This window comes from Carettochelys insculpta, chromosome 1 (assembly GCF_033958435.1).
Source record: "Carettochelys insculpta isolate YL-2023 chromosome 1, ASM3395843v1, whole genome shotgun sequence".
NCBI classification, from domain to species: domain Eukaryota; kingdom Metazoa; phylum Chordata; order Testudines; family Carettochelyidae; genus Carettochelys; species Carettochelys insculpta.
Genome location: NC_134137.1, coordinates 227622666 through 227643308, shown reverse-complemented (window position 1 = coordinate 227643308; position 20643 = coordinate 227622666). Strand labels below are relative to the sequence as shown.

At 42.3% G+C, this 20643-nt stretch overlaps 1 protein-coding gene across 2 annotated transcripts in view; it reads right to left on the bottom strand.

Moving 5' to 3' along the window:
* The window catches only part of STXBP5L (syntaxin binding protein 5L), a 443298-nt gene that overhangs the window by 388367 nt on the left and 34288 nt on the right, over positions 1-20643 (bottom strand). For both annotated transcript variants that reach the window (XM_075000721.1, XM_075000731.1), the window contains exon 2: positions 19996-20093. In XM_075000721.1, the coding sequence (XP_074856822.1) occupies positions 19996-20093 (98 nt within the window). The remainder of the gene's footprint in view (positions 1-19995; positions 20094-20643) is intronic.

The following is a 20643-nucleotide window of genomic DNA, read 5'->3' as shown; positions in this document are numbered from 1 at the left end:
TTGACAAGTGGAGGGAGAAAATAAGGGGAGAAGCTCTGGTGTTTGTCTTCTCCACCTGATTAACCTCCTTGTTTTGCCAAAGGAAAGTTCCACTGCTACAAACAGGAGATCCTTGGATGGAGAAGGATAAAAGTGATTCCCCTTGCCTCTTCTGACTGTGATGAGCCGCTCTGCAGCTCCCAAAACTCCACTTTCTCTAATCTTTCCAGCACTACATATGCACTGCCAATAGCCCCACTTCTCCAAACACCTTACTGACCTCCTTGGGATCATAGGAATTCTACAAGGCTAAGTTCTCCGAGGATAGTTTTAGAATGTACCTGATGAGCTTCCAGAAGGCTGTATAAACTAATAGGCCACTGACAAAGCTCAAAAAGTCTCTTAGATGCCACCAACCAAAATCCTAATTATTGTGCCCCTCGTAAGGGTCTACAAGAGACATTTACTCCCACACTAGAGATCTTAAGAGGCATGCAATTAGCAAGACTCCTTCTCCGCCAGATCTCAGGAAACCACAGGTTGGGAAATGACCCTCACCCAAGCCCTCTTAATATAATTCTAATATTGGACTGAGGAATTAATTCAGGAGATTCACATATAAAAATCTGCAAGACATTAAGGTTGAAGGCACATAAAAGAATTTTCACATTTAAAATGTTAAAGACTTTGGAAATGCAAACAAAGCTGCACTTCCAAAAAAGGCATCCAAATTACTGTAATTCTGCCTCTGTAGTGATGGCCTTAAAAAAAACACACTATCCTAAATATTATACCAATTTCATGTATCAGTGACCACAAAAGCTAGAAAATCTCAGTCTTAATATAGCTGCTTTATCACTCTCTGGTCAAGCACAGTACACAGAAAAGAATTTGACAGATTCCAGATTAGACCTCACATACTGAAGGCATTCACAGCCCATTCTCCATCAGAGGCACAATTTTGATAGGCCTAAAAGTGCTCAGTCTTTCACAGGAAGTGCTTAGCTCCTGAAAGGACCAAGTACTATGAGTGAAACAGTAAAAACATCACTGGTACTCAGGGGTACATTGTTTCCATATAAAAACGTGCATGCCTAGATCACAATATTCAAGCATCCATGAAAGACCACAAGTTAATGTTGCAACAAACTACTACATTCAGTAAAAGATCACTACACAACTACAAAACCATATTATGTGGTGCAGGTCTTCGTTATTACTTATGCAAGAAAAGGGAGCTGGGTTGGTCTTTCTACATAAGAGTTAAAGTAGTTCGGTTGCCTTCTTTAAGAAGTGTACCTTAGCTCTGCATTTCCTAGGTTTCTAAGTTTGTTTGTTTCATAGAATCATATAGTACTAGAACAGGAAGGGCCCTTGAGAGCTCAGAATCCAGTCCCCGGCACCCAGAGAAGGTCCAAGCACCATCTAGACCATATCTGACATTTATTTTTCTAGCCTTCTCTTAAATATCTCCCAGGATGGATATTCCACAACGTCTCTAGGCAATTTATTCCAGGGCATAACCATCCTGACAGGAAGATTTTCCTAGAGTACAACCTAAACTTCCCTTGTTGCAATTTAAGGTCATTGCTCTTGTCCTAGCCTCAGATTAAGGAGCATAATTTCTCTCTTTTCCTTGTAACAAACGTTTATGTACTTGAAAGCTGTTATCATGCCCCTTTTCAGTCTTCTCTTTCCCAAACTCAACAAATCTAATTCTTTCAATCATCCCTCATAGGTCATGTTTTCTAGAACTTTAATTGTTTTTGCTGTTCTTCCTTCTCCATTTTCTCCATATCTTTCTTGAAATGTGGTGCCCAGAACTGGATACAGTACTCCAGTTGAGGCCTAATCAGTGCAGAGTAGAGTGGAAGAATTATTTCTCTGGCTTGCTTACAACACATCTGTGAATGCATTCCAAAACAATGTTTGCTTTTTTGCAACAGTGTCACACACGTGACTCAGGTTGCTTGTGGTCCTCTATGAGCTACATAGATCCCTCTCTGCAGTACTCCTTCCTACAGTCATTTCCCATTTTGTATGTGTGAAACTGATTGTTCTTTAAGTACTTTGCATTTGTTCTTACTGAATTCATCATATTTGCCTCAGACCACCTCTTCATATTGTCCATATAACTTGTTGAAGTGCAGGTCAACGTTTTGGTTTTTTTTCAAAAAGTATCAGTCATATCTAGGGGCCATTGTAGTTAAATCCAGAATTTAAGGTTTAATCATAGCTCCCAACCACCATTGAAACGAGAATATCATCTCATTAAGCTCCACCTCTATTTTTTGTTATTGTGATATAGTCCCCTTTTACAGGAAATAACAGATAAGTAAATTCAAATTATGCAGGCTCAATAACTACTCATTTAAAATAGCAAAAGTGCCCATCCCAGTCCTTTCTTTAGATACAATACACTGAAATGGACCATTTTAAATCCTTTTAAATGTAGGCTGAAATTCTCGTCTGGCAACCTCCCTGGTCTGGCAGGACCACAAATGTTGCTGGACCAAAGAGCACCTGGAGAAAAAGGTCCGTTTGTGCAGCTGCAGCAAAGCCCTGCTTGTGGTAGCTGAGCTCCATGGGCAACCCTGCTTGGGGAGCTGGGCTGGGGAGCCCAGCCTGGGTCTGGGAGCTGGCGAGGTGCCCAGCTGGGGCAGAAAGCCCAGGCTGGGGGAATTGACAGCCCTGCCACCGAGGAGCCTGGCCACAGCACGTACCCCGCTGGCACACTATAGCATGGAGGAACTTAGTTGGAGCAGGACAGCCCTGCAGCTCCACAGTGGTGAATTGGCTGGGGAGCCCAGCTGAGGCAGACAGCCCACTGGCAACCCCACAGCAGCAGGGAGCCTGGCTGGGGCAGGGGAGCCCTGCCAACAGGGAGCCAGCCGGGAGCCCAGCCAGCAGTTTGGCATCCCCCAGGGCAGCCAGAAGTCCTGATCTCCCTGGGTCCAGCAAATCCCATTGTTTGGTACCATTCAGGTCCTGAAAGTGCCAGACAATGGTGATACAACCTGTACTTCTGTGATAGGAGCTTTGGAGGGTCAACTGGCTTAGCGCATCTGATCTCCAAACCCTTGTCTCTCTACCAGGGACAGGATTTGAGGAAGAGGTCAGTAGCAATACCTGGTTCTTGAGCCCAAGCTCAGAATGTATGAACTTTCCTGTAGTTTCTAGTCCTCTACCCTCTTGTAGGGCATGATAGGAAGAGTGGGTACTCCTCTATATCAAGGCTCAGCCCAGGGTCTTGTGGAAAGTAACTGCTGCAGAGCCCTCTGTGAACAGTCCAAGTCCACTGCCCTGAACTACTGTCTATCTATGTGCCTTCATTTAGGAGTATGGCCTCTGTAGTCCAAACTGCCACCAGCTTCTCACAGTTCAGATGAGCAGGGCAGTGCAAAACCAGCTGGTTTTCAAAGTGTGAGCTTTCAGAAGGCAGTGCATGAGGGCCTTACCTAATCTGCAATTCCACCAGGCCTTCCCTTCTCTCTGGCTTCCTGAAGTAGGAGTTTTTTCTCTGACATTCTGTCCAGAACCTTTTGCCTGGTCCACTGAGCAACTTTTAGCTGGTTCCTTCTGTAATAACATGATCCATAGGCCAGTAGGGACAGCATTGCTTTTTACTGCCTAGGGACCAAGTGTGGGGTTTATATATACCCCATCACAGTTTCCCTAACTAGAAGATAAATAGAAGATACATTCTTGTAGCAAAATGTTACAGGTTTTGACAGCCAGCCACATCAGTAGCCACATTTCCTTTGCCTTCTGTTTTCAGTCCTCTGAGTTCCTGTCAGCTCAACTTGAGCCAAGGACATGTAGAACTGCCATTAATACTGATACTTATAGTGGCTTCAAACTACTACTACGCCTGTTCAGTAACTAACAATTCTTCTATGAGGCTTTTTGCAGTGTCATGTAGCAGTGTCACCGGCTCTGCTTTCTACACATGGGCATCCATCCCCATTCCAAGTCACAGGGTGTGCTGCCATCTGCAGCAGATGGGGAGCCTTGGTGCACCATTCTGCAATCCACTCCAATTCTACACCTTGCCAGGAATATTAGTTGGCAAGTCCTCTATGAAGCTGTGAGCTTGGGTGTGCATCTGAAATAGTTCCTGAAACACTCTGCATTACAGCTGTCCTTTCTGTGGTCACCTTAGAACTTCACACCCAGTGCTATTTTTTTTTCCATTTGGTACCCCAAGTGTCAGTTGTGGCCTGGCTCTTCTGGTCCTTCACCCTTAGCTGAAGGGGCACACTTTTAGTTTTGGGTAAGCTCAATCACCCTAATACTCTCAATAGTTGCACATAGACAGAAACACAAATGATACCAATGAATCTCTTCCTGCCCTCCTCCTTTGGACTTAAAAATATAGAAATCTATGGTATAAATGCATGTGAGTTACACCTGCAGCCTTTATGTGGCAATTTATACAAGTGTAATGACCACTAAATTCTAATGGCTTTAAATTAAGTTTTGATACCTGTTCTTTGGCTGCGATTCAGAGAAATCTCTTTATGTAGCCCGTCTATACATAAACGAGAGAGTCTCCATGAGACCTGGGACTGCTAGAAGCCTCATTACTGTAGGATTTTTAAAGCATCCCTTTAACTGAAGGCAATAGTATACTACCTGTTGGTACCAGTGTGAGCTTGTTAGAAGCATAGGAAATGTCACAGTAGATCAGATGCTGGTCAGTCTAATCCAATATTCAAATACACATAAAAGCCACCATTTCTCTCTTTAGTAAAACTTTTGAATTTGACGCCTAGGCTATTTGGCTACACTACAGTTGCTATTTCAGGATACAAATGTGCATATCAAACTATGCACAATGTACAAATGTATCTCAAAATAACAACTCTGCTGCTAAGCACTGTGCTAAAAATAGCAGTGCTATTTCAAGCACAGTATTCTGTTACCATTACCCCTCATCATGAAGAGGTAGGAGAAACTTCTAAATAGATGCTGATTTCGAACTTTGGTGCTGTTTGTACAGCACCAAGTTTGAAATAAGTTAACTCAAAATAATTTACACAATTTGCATTGTGCAAATTGCACAAGTTATTTCAAGTTACATCTACAGTGTATCCGTAGTCCCAGAGAATAATGAAATCATGTGCAATAAAGAGTTATTCTTGCTAAGCAAACTAGATGCTTTCTTTATAGCATTAGTGGATTAAGGGACCAGAGTTGAAGTAACATGCTCAGATTTTAGAAAAGCATTATGTTAAATTGAATTGTATACAAGCACTACTGTGTGGAGTGAAAGCTGGCTTAAGGGTAATAATAAATGGCAATGTATCAAATTGGAGAATGATGCTCAGTGGGTTTTGTCACAGTTTAAGGGTAGCTCCATCTATATTTCCCTCTATGATCCACTCCAGGATGCCCAGCCAGGTGTAAAAACTCCAGCCATCATCTGTCTCCAGGCAGGGATCCTTTTCCCTGTCCCTTTTGACAGGCAGAGTGGCTCTCTGTGGATAGCAACCAGCAACTGTGTGTTGCTTTCTCTCTGAGGACTATAATCAGACAACTCCCTCTCAGCAACATATGTTTATTCTTAATAAAAAAGCACCATAAAATACATATTTCATAGAAAACCAGTAAAAGTTCCTATAGACTTACTAAAACACCAGAGTTCACGGCCACCTTCACTGTAGGACTCCAGTCCGTGTCAGTCTCTCTCACCTTTCAGTAAGAACTGGGGTCTCCTGAGAACCAACAGTCTTGTCACTTCGTTGAACCCAAACAAAGACCATGAGTCATTTCAAGCTCATTCTTTCCTACTTTCTGGAACAGGCAGTCTGAATAACAATATACACAGACAGCTTGATGAGACGGAGTTGTTTCTCTGGCATGGTTTAAAATTTTGAGTGAATTCCTCTTCCCCACACAGTTTTTAGGTTCTTGAAGGAGCTGTAGTAACCATATCCTCTACAGTAGAACGCATTCATACATAAACCATTCATAAATGTAATATGATGGCTCCCCAGAATATTGCCTGGGGTTAAAACATATGTTACAGATGTCAGAGGTTGGGATCTCTGCATGCAAAATGAAGGGATACTCAGAGTATCTGAGCACAGAGAGGGTAATACAAGTTTAAAAGCATTGTTCTCTCAATTCCTCTAGCCCAGTGTTTCTCAAATGGTGTTCCATGGAACCCCAGGGCTCAGCAAGAAAATTCCATTACAAGAGCTGACTCCTCTGGGGCTCTACTGAAACGGTAGAACTAAATTAAATTGGTTCAATGGCCAGCAGGGCGGTAGAACAGATCCAGCCGTTAAAGCAACTGAATTTAGTTCCATTATTTCAGCCGTGGCAGGGCAGGGAGTCAGAAGTCAGAGCCTGGGAATGGGGTTCCACAATTCTTTTGAGTTTCAAAAAGGGTTCTGTGTCCAAATAAAATTGGGAAACATTGCTCTAACCCCACGGAAACCCTTCCATGGGCTTTCAAATCTATATACGGCGAAGGGTCAGAGAGCTGGTGGGAACTCAAGAAAGATGATTAATCTCTGTGGCACTTTGCCTCACTGATTCTCAGCCAGAACTATGTGTACTCTTGGGGGCACAAAGAGGTCCTTCAGGAGATATACCAACTTACCTAGGTATTTGCCTTCTATTACAACAAGCTACAACCCCAGGCAAGCCCCCTCTCCTGCACCCCAAATCCGTGTCTGAAGCTCCCTTCTCCTCCCAAACTCTGTCCTAGACGCTACACCTTCTCTACAAATATAGTAAAGAAGTGTGGCCTGTGACCACTTACCAATTCTTGGAGTGGCCACCCTGCAAAAATCATTTCCCATTGTGCTAAGTATATCATAATGCCTTGCATTAGTCAGAGTAAGTGAATTACGCACCAGGAGAAATAAAAAAACAAAATGACAGGGCCCGACAAATACCCAGAGACCAGCTACTCCAAGATAGGCCCAAAGGAGCCAAGAACAGAACACCACTGGTCATTACCCACAGCCCCCAACTCAAATCACTGCAATGCATTATTAAAGACCTACAACCTACCCTTAATCAGGATGCCACACTCCAGAAGGCCCTAGGTGACAGGCCTGTTCTCTCCAACAGACAACCTTCCAACCTTATGAGGATTCTCACCAACAACCACAGTCTATACCGCAGGAGCACCAGTCCTGGAACTTTTCCTTGCAACAAAGCCCATTGCCAGCTTTGTCCACATATCTATTCTGGAGATACCATCACTGGACCTGATCAGGTTATTCACAGAATCACAAGCACATTCTCATGTTACTCAACTAACATCATACATGCCATCATGTGCCAACAATGCCCAGATGCTATGTATATTGGACAGACTTCAAACTCTCTTAGACAAAGAATTAATGGGCATAAAACAGACATCATAACACTCCTGATTCACAAACCGGTCAGTCACTGCTTTAATGGAGTGGGCCATTCTGTTAATCACCTGAAAGCTTGTGTCTTACTGAAGAGGAATTTTCACAACAGATTGGAAAGAGAAGCTGCTGAACTCTCTTTTATATTCAAATTCCACACATTAATACGTGGTTTGAACCCATATGGGAATTTTTTAGGTCATGACAGGGGCTCCTTTGAATACTTGGCTTAATCTAATTCTTGACTTTCCCCCCTCCCCTGCCCTTCTGCCCCTCTACTCTCTGATTTGCTCACCTTGATAATATTTTTCTGATTTGTCAACCTTGATTACGATTTTTCGTTCACTGTGCCTTAAATATTGAGGCTGTTCTGGTATGGCTATTATCTGAAGAAGTGGGTCTGTCCGGGTGGATATGGGGTTTCTGGGGTAGAAGTAGTACATTTGACTCTCCGGCAGCTGAGACTTTTCAGGCAGATGGAACCACTGGTCCTCACCCATCACTCAACTCTCACTGTTGGCTTCTAGCAGCTGTTGTGCATTACAGTAACGTCATCCCCCCAGCAACTGCGTCAGCTCACAGGCGAAACACAGTGAGGTGGAGTCTGGTCTGTCTCACATACTGACCTTATGAAGGGACTTGTTGCTTCTCCCTTCTAATGCACAGTCTCAACGGCAGACCAGGAGATGTGGTGCTGCAAATCGACAACTCCTGTGAAGGCGGAGGAAGACGCCCCATTGCCTTGTGGGTTATCCTGGGAAGGAGTTAGGCTAAGGGAGTAAACCCTGACAGAAAATCTGGAGGGGAGTCCTAAGGCAGTTCTGTGTCAACTTCTGGCACTGTCCTGGCAACTCCTGCAGCTGAGCTGGTACCAAACATAGAGGTTATCCTTTCCTTTGGACTATATCAGTAAAGCCGAGGGGGGGGGCCTGGTGTCTGGGCAGCCCAGGGTCTCCATAAAAATTGCCCACGCTCGCACCTGGAGAGGTACTCCAGCATTGCTTAACAGCATTGAACCAACATGGGAGGCAACAGATACCGGTTATAAGCTCTTGCTCGATTGGCGTAGAGAACAAGTGCCAGGGGTTGCTTCCGATGGTGGGAGAGATCATCGCATCTCATTGGATAGTCACCGCCCGCCTTAAGCTGGGCAGCCCCCAGCCAGTAGGGTACTGTCTCACCACAGTTCACTTGCCTCACTGGGTGCATGAGGCTTAAGGTTCCCAACCTGACAAGTGACTGAAATGAGCACCAGACAAACCAACAAGAAAATTATTAAGAGAAGGAAATCATCAACGTTTCAAGCTTGCTTGTTGGAATGTACGGACCATGTTGACCAGTTTGACTGAAGATCTTCAGGACATCAGTGACACCCGAAAGACCGCTCTCATTAATGAGGAACTGAAGAGGCTTCAAGTTGACATCGCCACTTTGCAGGAGACATGACTCCAAGCTTTGGGATCCCTAAAGGAAAAGGACTACACCTTTTTCTGGCAGGGCAGAGCCCAAGAGGAACCCAGGGAGCACGGTGTTGGCTTTGCCATCAGAAACACCCTTCTGCAAATGGTGGAACTAGTCACGGGCGGATCAGAAAGACTCCTTCAGTTCAAACTTCAAACCTGCGCCGGTCCTGTCCACCTGATCAGCGCTTACACTCCAACCCTGAATGCCACACCAGAAGCAAAGGACAAGTTCTATGATGAGCTCAGTGCCGCCATAGTGCAAATACCTGCTCGTGACCAATTGTACCTTTTGGGTGACTTCAGTGCAAGAGTTGGAGCTGATGGTGACTCATGGCCCTCTGGCCTAGGTCACTTCGGTGTGGGGAAAAATGAATGACAACGGACAGCGTCTCCTCGAACTTTGCACTTGCCACAATCTGTGCATCACAAACACATTCTTCCGAACCAAGCCACAGCACAGAGTGTCATGGAGACACCCACGCTCGAAACACTGGCACCAATTAGACTTGGTCATCACCAGACATGACAATGTCAAAAACGTCCTCCTGACACGCAGCTACCATAGTGCCGACTGCGATATAGTTCATCCGCTAGTCTGCTCCAAGCTCTAAGTTAGACCCAAGAAGCTGCACCATTCTAAACCAACTGGAAGGCCCTGCTTTGACGCCAGAAAGACAGCAAACTCAGAAAAAGCTGAAATGTTCAGAGAGATCCTTGAGGAAAATCTGCACAGCAGCCCTGGGGGTGCTGATGCAACATCCAGATGGTAGCGTCTGAGGAACACAATCTACAATAAGGCCTTGTCGGTGTTTGGAAGAAGAGCTAGAAACACAAATGACTGGTTCAAAGCTAACTCCGATTAGATGATTTTAGTCATCGAAAAGAAGCACGCTGCACTTCTGGAGTACAAACGCTCACCCAGTCAGAGTACTCAGCAAGCACTCAGAGTAGCCAGAAAAATAGTACAGCAGACAGCCAGGTGCTGTGCCAACAACTACTGGCTTAAGCTGTGCAGCAGTATCCTGACCTGTGCTGACTCTGGAAATCTCAGGGGAATGTACGAGGGCATAAAGAAGGCAATGGGACCCATCGAGAACAAGACGGCACCTCTGAAATCCAAATCTGATGAAGTCATCACTGACAAAGCCAAACAGATGGAGTGATGGGTTGAGCATGACTCCGAACTGTACTCATGCGAGAACAAAGTGGTTGATACAGCCCTTAACGCCGTCGAGCTCCTGTCAGTCATGGATGAGCTGGACCAGGAACCAACTGTGGTCGAATTGAAGAAAGCTACTGACAGCACTGCAGTAGGAAAGGCCCCAGGCCAGGATGGTATACCACCAGCGGTAATCAAGTGTGCCTTGGACACACTCCTGGAACCCCTACATGAGCTGCTACGCCTGTGCTGGAGAGAGGGTGAGGTTCCACAGGATATGCGGGATGCCAACATTGGAAGGAGACAGAAGTGACTGTAACAATTACCATGGAATCTCCCTCCTAAGTATCACTGATAAATTGTTTGCTTGTGTCATACTCAGCAGACTCCACAAACTTGCTGAGAGGGTGTATCCTGAATCCCAGTGTGGATTCCATGCCGAGAGATCTACCACTGACATGATCTTCTCCCTGAGGCAGCTGCAGGAGAAATGCAGGGAGCAGAGGAAGCCACTCTATGTAGCTTTCATCGACCTGACCAAGGCTTTCGACTTGGTCAGTAGGGATGGACTGTTTAAATTGCTCCACAAGACAGGCTGTCCACCATAGCTACTCAAGATGATCCAGTCTTTCCACGAAGACACGAGAGGAACCATCTAATATAACGGCACATCATCGGATGCCTTTAGCATCAGGAGTGGCGTCAAACAAGGATGTGTCCTTGCTCCGACGTTGTTCGGGATCTTCTTCACACTCCTCCTGAAGCATGCCTTTGGATCCTCAACAGAGGGCATCTTTTTCCACACAAGATCTGACAGGAAACAGTTTAATCTTGCAAGGCTGAAGGCTAAGTCTAAGGTGCGGGAAGTGCTCATTAGAGACATGCTGTTTGCAGATGAAGCTGCTGTATGACACACACAGAAGGCCAGCTTCAAAAACTGCTGAATCAGTTCTCCAAAGCATGCAAGGACTTCAGGCTTACCATCAGCCTACAGAAGACAAACGTACTTGGTCAGGATGTTGCTGAACCTCCCTCAATCAGCATTGACAATTACACGCTAGAGGTCGTCCAATTACCTCGGGTACACTATCACCAACACCTTGTCGCTGGAGTCTGAGCTAAACAGAAGGATTAGAAAAGCAGTCACAACTCTGTTCAGACTTAGCAAGAGAGTGTGGAACAACAACAAGCTATACATTCACACCAAAATGCAAGTCTACAGAGGCTGCATCCTCAGCACCCTCCTCTACGGCAGCGAGTCTTGGACCTTGTACGCCCGCCAGGAAAAGAGGCTGAATGTCTTCCACTTGCACTGCCTCAGGCACATTCTTGGGATATCATGGAAGGAAAGAGTGCCTAACAACGTCGTCCTCGAGCAAGCTGGAATTCCAACCATGCATACCCTCCTCAGGCAGTGGTGGTTCCGCTGGCTTGGCCACGTCCACAGGATGAATGATGGAAGGATCCCAAAAGACATCCTGTATGGCGAGCTAGCCTCTGGCAAAAGACCTCCCGCATGCCCCCAATTGCGCTACAAAGACGTCTGTAAGAGTGAGACAAAGAGGCAGACATTGACCCAGAGGCAGACATTGACCCAGATAGTTGGGAAGAGCTGGCAGATGACTGCAGCAGCTGGAAGCAGAAACTACACGAGGGCCTTCAGAAGGGCGAGATGAAGATGAGAAAGCTGGCAGAGAAGCGAGCCTGTAGAAAGGACAGCAAGGACCTGCCAGACACCCACTACATATGCAGCAGATGTAACAAGGACTGTCACTCTTGTGGGCCTCCACAGTCACAGTCAACGCTGCAGATGATGATCTTAAAAGGAGTTATGAAGGGCGCGATCCACAGTCTATGCAGACTGAAGGATACCTTGGTTGGTTGGTTGGGTCTGTCCCACGAAAGCTCATCACCTAATAAATTATTATGTTAGTCTTTAAAAGTGCTACTGGACTGCTTTTTTGTTTCAATAGTATATAGTCAGAGCAAGATTGACTTAAGCACGCAGCAGAGGTGTCAGGATCAGAACATTTAATTATTTTACCATAGCAACAGGCTATTCTCACACGCCTGTACTGGAATGTCTGAAAGGATGAGGACAAGACATATGAGTGTTCTATCCTAGTACAAACTTGAGAGGTGCCTTTACGCCCTTTGGTAATTGGAATGCAGGTTTTCAGAACGAAGAGCTATGCAATACACAAAGGTACCAAAAAAACAAGACAGAAATCAGACTGGTTAAACATAAAGCAGTCAAGTAGCACTTTAAAGACTAGCAAAATAGTTTATTAGGTGAGCTTTCGTGGGACAGACCCACTTCTTCAGACCATATCCAGACCAGAACAGACTCAATATTTAAGACACAGAGAACCAAAAACAGTAAGCAAGGAGGACAAATCAGAAAAAGATAATCAAGGTGAGCAAATCAGAGAGTGGAGGGGTGAGGGGGAGATCAAGAATTAGATTGAGTTAAGTATGCAGACGAGCCCCTATAGTGACTCAGAAAGTTCACATCATGTGTTAATGTTCCGAATTTGAATATAAATGTCAATTCGTCCACTTCCCTTTCTACAAAGGAGCGATGATTTCTTTTCAGTAACACACATACCTTGAGGTCATTAACAGAATGCCCCATTCCATTAACCAGGTTACTCACAGAATCACGGGCACTTTCTCATGCTCCTCTACTAACATCATATATGCCATCATGTGCCAACAATGCCCAGATGCTTTGTATATTGGACAGACTTCTAACTCCCTTAGACAAAGGGTCAACGGGCACAAAACTGACATCAAAACACTCCAGATCCACAAACCAGTTAGTCAACATTTTAATGGAATGGGGCATTCTGTCAATGACCTCAAGGTATGTGTGTTACTGAAAAGAAATTATCGCTCCTTTGTAGAAAGGGAAGTGGACGAATTGACATTTATATTCAAATTCGGAACATTAACACATGGTTTAAATCGTGATGTGAACTTTCTGAGTCACTATAGGGGCTCGTCTGCATACTTAACTCAACCTAATTCTTGATCTTCCCCCTCACCCCTCCACTCTCTGATTTGCTCACCTTGATTATCTTTTTCTGATTTGTCCTCCTTGCTTACTGTTTTTGCTTCTCTGTGTCTTAAATATTGAGTCTGTTCTGGTCTGGATATGGTCTGAAGAAGTGGGTCTGTCCCACAAAAGCTCACCTAATAAACTATTTTGCTAGTCTTTAAAGTGCTACTTGACTGCTTTTTGTTTTGATAGGGTATAGACTAGCACAGCTTACTCTCTGTTACTGGTTAAACATAGTTTAAGTTGATGTACACAGTACCTTGTATTTGTGAACACATTGGCTAGTACTACACTCACCCTTAGTGCCAGCAGCTTGATGTAAATATGCGGTTTTGAAAATGCAAAATAATTGCTCATTTGTATATTTGAGTGGTTCATTTGCATATTCACAGCAGAAAACAAGCAGTGAAGAAATGGTTCTGCCAGCAAAAAACCCCTCTGTTGTCAGCCCCTTATCCCTGGAAAAAAAATCAGGGAAAAGGGGCTGGTGACAGAGGGGTTTTTTGCTGGCAGACCCACATCTTCATTGATTGTTTCCTGCCATGGATATGCAAATGAGCCGCTCAAATATGCAAATAAGGAGGCATTTTGCATTTTCAAGACTACTTATTTGCATCAAGCTGCCGGCACTAGGGGTGAGTGTAGCACTAGCCTTTGGATACAAAAAGATGGATTTAGGCGTTCTAACTTTGATAACAATTTATGTGTAAATTGAATGTATCAACACTGCATGAGATGGCTTCCTGGAAACTGGTATCAGACAGAACCTTTCGCCTACTCTATATTATTATTGGCACATACAAATAAATACAACTGACATTGTTATGAAACATACAGTAAAACCACTATTTATGTGATTTTGACTTGTGAGTTACTTAGATTAAAGCAAGTCAAAATCGTGAGTGGCAGGGAACCAGGAACCAGGCAGCTCCCATCTCCCCTCTGCTCCCACAAGAAGGGGACCCGGGAGCCAGGCTGATGTCTGGTTCACAGCCGCCTGCCATTCCCAGGAGCCAGAAACTGAACAGCACAGCAGTGGTGGTCAGTTTCCTGGCTCCCCAACTTGCAGGAAATTCCATTTGCACATGGTTGCCGAGGAACACAACCTACATGTAAGTCAGGGGTTTACTATACTAAGGAGACACCCTGCCCCACCACAAAAAAAAAAACTGCAACCAACCAATTAATTATATAATATATCAATGCTGCCCCCTTCATGACTTTGGTATATAGCATAAGCATAGTCAGAGCGCATTTACACACACAGTGAACACTGCTAGAAATAACTCCAATGTCAGGTACGTGCACATCCGAGAATGGAATACACATATGGAAAAGCACTCAAAGAAAAATCTATTTCACCTACAAGGATTTGAAATACGCTTGTCATCGTTGCTTAAAATGCTGCTGATACTATTCTCCAGTTTGCCATCTTTTTATATAATATTTCAGGACACATGTGAAGCATTTTTTCCTGAAGATGAGGTTTTAATTGCAGCATTAGGCCATCTTTTGCTGTCCATTACATGGGTAAACTCCATGTGAGGGTGACAGGATAGTATTTCATTTAACTGAAAGCCGAATTTAACCTGTTTACTTTAAAGGAGTGAATGTAGACTTTTGGCCAGATTTTCAACAGTTGGTAAGTTTAGTTACATGCATAAAATTGCACAGAATTAATATGTATATAAATCAAGTATGCGCATACATATAACCATTTGCATAGCAGGCCTTCTGAAAATGCTGATGCAAATGAAAATGAAACCTGACCCTTTGGTTTTAATCAGGTTTATTTGTATGAGTAAAACTTTTTAAATTTTGCAATATTGTATATATTTTTTTGTTTAAATATTTGAAATGAAAGAATAGATTTATGTGTTTAACTGCAATGCACACAGTACCTTTTTCTCTTCTTGCTTGGATGGTTGAAACACAACTGAAGTGTGCACCAATCACCTACTAATGTTCAGCCTGTCTTCTTATTACTGAAAACAAATAATCTTCCTTAACAGACCCGCTTCCTGGAAGCATTCAAAGACATAGCTCCTAATTTTAGCAACACAAATGATTATGTGCTTTACTCATGTTAGTGAACGCAGCTAATGCAGAAAGAGCATGCTTGCTTTCTCTCCTTGTACATCAATAAACTTGTTTATGAAGGCCAGGACTCACAGAGAAACTTATGGCATTGCAATACTATGCTTTGCAACACATCTAATTTTTATGCATCTCTAGCAAATCCCTGGAATGATATTCCAGTCTACAAAATCTAAATTGGGTGACGTGGCTCCCTAGCTTATAAATGTGACTATGTAGGCACCTAAAATGAGATTCAAAAAAACTAATATGTTAATAATTGGAGCAAACAGACTGGACTCTGGGTCACCCATCTCCCCGATGGGTGCCCTAACCACCAGATTATACAGAGGAAGAACTATTTGTGCTCCTCCAACAGTGCTCACTGTTCCTCCAGACTATTGGAGATAATAAAAATTACTTATTTAGCACCTTGTTTTTGCAAAAGAGCTGTACAACAAACTGTCCCAATTAACCCTCGCACTAATTAACCCTGCAGGACAAGTATTAATATTACCATTTTACAAGTAGAGGATACAAGATGATTAAGGTCAGACAGCAAATAATTGTCAAACAAGGACTCAAGACAAACTCTTTCATCTGAGATCTAGCCCACTATCCGTCAATACTACTCAGCTATTTTATTCAATCTTTCCTTGTATCCGTTTTCCCTTCCGTATAGTGGATCTAATAATGCTTTGCAGTTATACAACACATTATCTGTAGCTCTCAACATTCTTCACAAAAATTGGTAAGTATTAATATCCACTGTATAACTAAGCACAGAAATTTAAATCAGTGCGTGAGACAGGCACCACAGTTTAGTGAAGCACAGACAAAAAAATTTCACTTCAAAAGAAATTGGCATTTTAAAATAGGTGATAGTTTGCTAAGGTAACTACAATGATACTTTGATCTTTCTGTCTGTATAGAATTAAGAAAGATAATTTTGAATTTGTATAAGAAACTAAGCTATTCTGTACTTTTTCAGATTACAGTAGGGACCTAAAGTTATTGTCTTTCCCTTTCATTTAATTCAGATTTGCACAAATTCCTCTCCATTTTCAACAGATGAGCCCATGAGATCCAGTTTTTTCTCTCTCCTCCTGCCTACTCATTCAATTCTCCAACCTGCTTCTCACACTGCTCTTCTTCCCTTGCCAGTTCTCTTGTCCTCCTGCCAGTTTTCATTCCCAACCACTTTGTTCTTGAAAAATATTCTGGAATTGAGTCCATATGAAAAATTTAAATGACTAATACTTGCTATGTCATAAAACAATATTTGTTAACTTTGGTATCTGTAAGGGCAATCTTTATACAAGGATGTACAGCACTGATTCTTGTCAATTCCAGCACACTATCTTTCTGCCTCTTTTTGCAATATTTCCCATGGAAAATGAATCCCCCTCCCGCCCCCCGCAAAAAATTACCATCTCCATAGGTAAGTCTAATTTCTACCTAAGTTCCTTATTTAATATAAAAGAGAAATCATGTATTATATATAGCATCTGGCTCTAGTTTGTGTCAGTATTTTTGGATCTTTCTTTAACACTTTAGTGCCAGAAAATAGTTACATTGCTGGAAACAAAACCGAAATTACTACTATGTGATTTGGACTGATAAAAGGCAGATTTGTTCCATGACACCCTGTAAGCATTTTGGAGAGGAACTCTGTCTTTGTATGTACTCGTGGTGTTTAACACAACAGGATCTTGATCTTAATTAGGCCCTTTGAGAAGTACCACAATATAAATAATCAATAACACAGTCTAGTCAGATGCTGGTATTGAATTGATTTCACTCATGATGTCCTTTCTGTACCATAACCAGGACTGCTCAATAGCACCAACAGCAGAGAATACAAAAGCCCCAGCAAAGTATATTGAAATAATTCTTCAATTTTATCATTATCCAACACTAATCAGTTTCAGGACACTGTGTGCTGATCCACTAGAAGCACTTTATGCAGAAGAATATGTAATTTAGAGAGCCATTAAAACCTGCTCAATTTTTTATATTTTAAAAGTCTTTCTATTACAAATTCAATCTTTAGGAGGGCAACAATAAATCAGCTGTAAAAATGTTGAAATTAGCATAGCAGGTCTTAGCCCAGAAACAAAGTATTGTAATAAATTGTGTTTAAAATGATTAACAATGTGCAAATTGTAAGAGGAGAAAATTAACATGCTTTTTTAAAAAGTCACATGCTCTAGTATTCCTCTAGCATTTCCATAAATTAAAACATGGCCTTACTTTAACATATCTGCCAGCAAGACTAGGAGACATGGGTGGCCACGCAGAAGGACACCAAACTGAGGTCTGATGGGACAGCCAGAGCTCAGGCCCCTGCAGGGCCCACCTGTGCCATTGCAAGGATTAGCTGTCAGGATTGTGAGGAGGCAGACCCTTGATCCTTCCTGGTTTCTCTTTCCCATTCCTCCTCCCTAGCATCCAGGATCTCTCCTGCACCACTAAGATCCCTCCGATGCTCCAGTCCTGTCCCTGTGCCTCCAACCCCAGGCTCTGCAATACTCCCAAGTTTTGCTGTCTTTCCCATATCCTACACCCCCTCTACATCCTGCTCCTTCCCTACAACTTGAGGCCTTAAACTCTACCTTGCCCTATTCAACCCCTCAACCAGTTTTCCCTCCCTGCTCTGGATAAACTTTCTTCTCAAGAAGGTGAAGCTCACGGAATCTGTTTCCCTAGATGTGTACCCTGTGAGGGGGAAGGGACATCGCCTTCAGAATGCTCAAATGAAGGGAGGCTTGGGGGGAAATCAGTGTCTATTATTCCTCCTGTGCCCTAAAGAATGTGGTGAATTTCAGCTCAAAAGTGAGGGAATCTTTTACCCTGCCTGCTACTCAGACTAGAGCACAAGAGTAGGATCTTGGTTCCATATGCATGTCCAACTTGGCAGGTAAAACCCTATTCCTGGGGGCACCAGGGTTAGGAAGACAGCACAGCATCAGGGGAGAAGCTGAGCTAGCTAAATCTGTCATTGCTCACCCACCCAAATGTCCACTCCTAGGCACATTAGAGGTTGAAAGTAACATTACTCGGGCTCTATACCTGCAATTTCCTTAGAGCAGAGATTTTATGTCATCATAGGGTGTCTGGCCAATAGCAGCGCAGCTTGTACCCAAGACATGCTGCTAAGGCAGGAAGAAGAGGAGGGTGTAGTGACACTCTGAAGTGACAGTGTGAATGAGCCATCCAGAGGTGAAGCTCTAGACCCCTTCCATAGGTATTTCCAAAGCAGAACATAATATGACCATTTGAACTGTAGTCCACCAGAAGTAAAGAACATGCTGAGATCTTCCATCCCAGAAATGTATGTGTTCAGTAGGATATGGTCTCTCTTATCATTCACGTAAATAGTATGTTATCAAGAGCAGATTCACCAACAGCACAGACTGTGTGGTATAACTGGTTTAATGTCCTTGCAGAAGGCTTATACTGGAAAAACATGAAGGCCTTTGAAAATAAAATTTATGGAATACAAGATGACTCTCAAATGAGAGGAATCAAAGTCCTGGTTGCTAAATGTGTTACTTGTGGCACTGGATGAGCTTCCAAACAGTTTTCACTTTATTTATACCTTGCCTCTGCTATCACTAGACTCAGACACCAGGGTGATGCGGAGAGAAAGAACATAGAGTAAACTAACCATACCTCATACAATATTTTTGTTTTAAATCTGGAATTTACAGGGCTATATAACTTGCATAAATAAAAAGATTAAAATTGAAATCCTCTTGGATTATAGTTAAGCTTGTGTGCTAGTGATCATAGGATCAAGGCACTCATGTTCTCACTTTCAATTATTTATACCAGAAGTGTTGAATCTGTGAATTAAGGTTAAAAAAGAGAAGAAAATATTCCTTCTGTTCAATATGTCAGACACATAACATTTTAACTCTCCTGTACTATTTTTCCTGTCTGGTTTTTATTGAGATGTATCCCAGTTTGATAGAACTATTTGGGCCTTGACAAATTGGGAAACGTGTACAGAGGAATGTCCTGTAATTCAGAACTTTGACGTACTTTTAAGAGTCTCAAAAAAAAAAAACAAAAACAGACCATGTTTCCATTTTTTTCCTATTGATTTTTCCCCTATGTTGACAGGTTGATTTATGCTGACAGTTTGACTTATTTCATCTACCAATATCACAACATTTCTACCACCCTCATCAACGTGGTATCTGAACATTTTACAAAATTCAAAAGTTATATTTAAAAACGATCTCCAGTTCTCTCCCTCCTCCCATTTTAGGGGATTTTTTTTCTAATTTTGGGGGGCAAGGGAAATGAGTGCTGTATTTTGTTCTGAATGTAATGACGTCATCCTAATCTTTTGTAAAAATGGGTTCCAAAAGCATCCTTGGCTCAAAACTGAGAGATAAAGAGTTATGCATATTAAACTATAAACATCAAAACTTCAAGGCAAAATATCACTGTAATAATATCAAATTTTATAAATAGATATTCAGTTTTAAAGAAACTCATGCAGAATGAAAACATCTAAAAGAATTTCCTCCATATGTATTCTTGTTTGGAACCTAACCTACTTGTTTTTAATCCCTCCACTTTCACATACTGAGCATGAAAATTAACTCACCTACATATTAGGCAGGGTTATTCATAAACCAGTAATTCATGCTTGAATCATCATCCTTAATCACATTAATAAGCCCTTATTAATGCCAGAACAACCAAAAAAAACTTCTATTTTTTCAGTCCAAACAGTAAAGGAAAACATATCAGAATTTAACATTATAAAAAGTATCTTACCTGAATGTTTACTGAAGTGAAGATGATTCAGATAACCACAGTGTCAAAAGTACAGAAACTGTAATGACTTTAAATAAGAAAGGATACATTCGTACGGCTCCTGTTCTTGTTCCAATAGCCAGAATTTTCTGAACTGGGTCAAAAGCTAAGGCAGTGGGCAAATAAGGAAAACCATGGCGAACCGTCTGAAATAGAGCAAACAAACACAATGTATAGGACGTGTAACACTAAATTCACTATATGTGTTGCAGATCAATTACACATAAATAGAACTTAAAATTTACGAACAATACAATTTTGAACAATTTGTATCAAAAAGCTATTTTGAAGGATGTGCTATTTAGAACTATACAATTTATTTTCCAAAACAATTTTAAATCATGTATTTTACTTATATTTGTATTAACAAAGGAAATGACAAAATATGCATAAATAAAAACTAGTACTTGTTGCTCATTTGCTGTATAGGTAGATATTCTTTCACACAAGAGAAAACCCTAGCTGCCAACTGATGATATTACATGAAATGGTGCCTCAAAATATTGCCACAAACAGCTATAACAAAAAGGAAAAGTAATTGGAACACAGGTTTTCAAAAGTAGAAGTCCACGTCAGTTTTCAGGAGGGACACAATCTTCCTCCTTTCCTCATTCTTTAATTAAAATATTATATTTCTAGCTTTTATAGTTGCAGAGGTGACCTTGAAATAATGAACTGATAATAAACCAATATAGT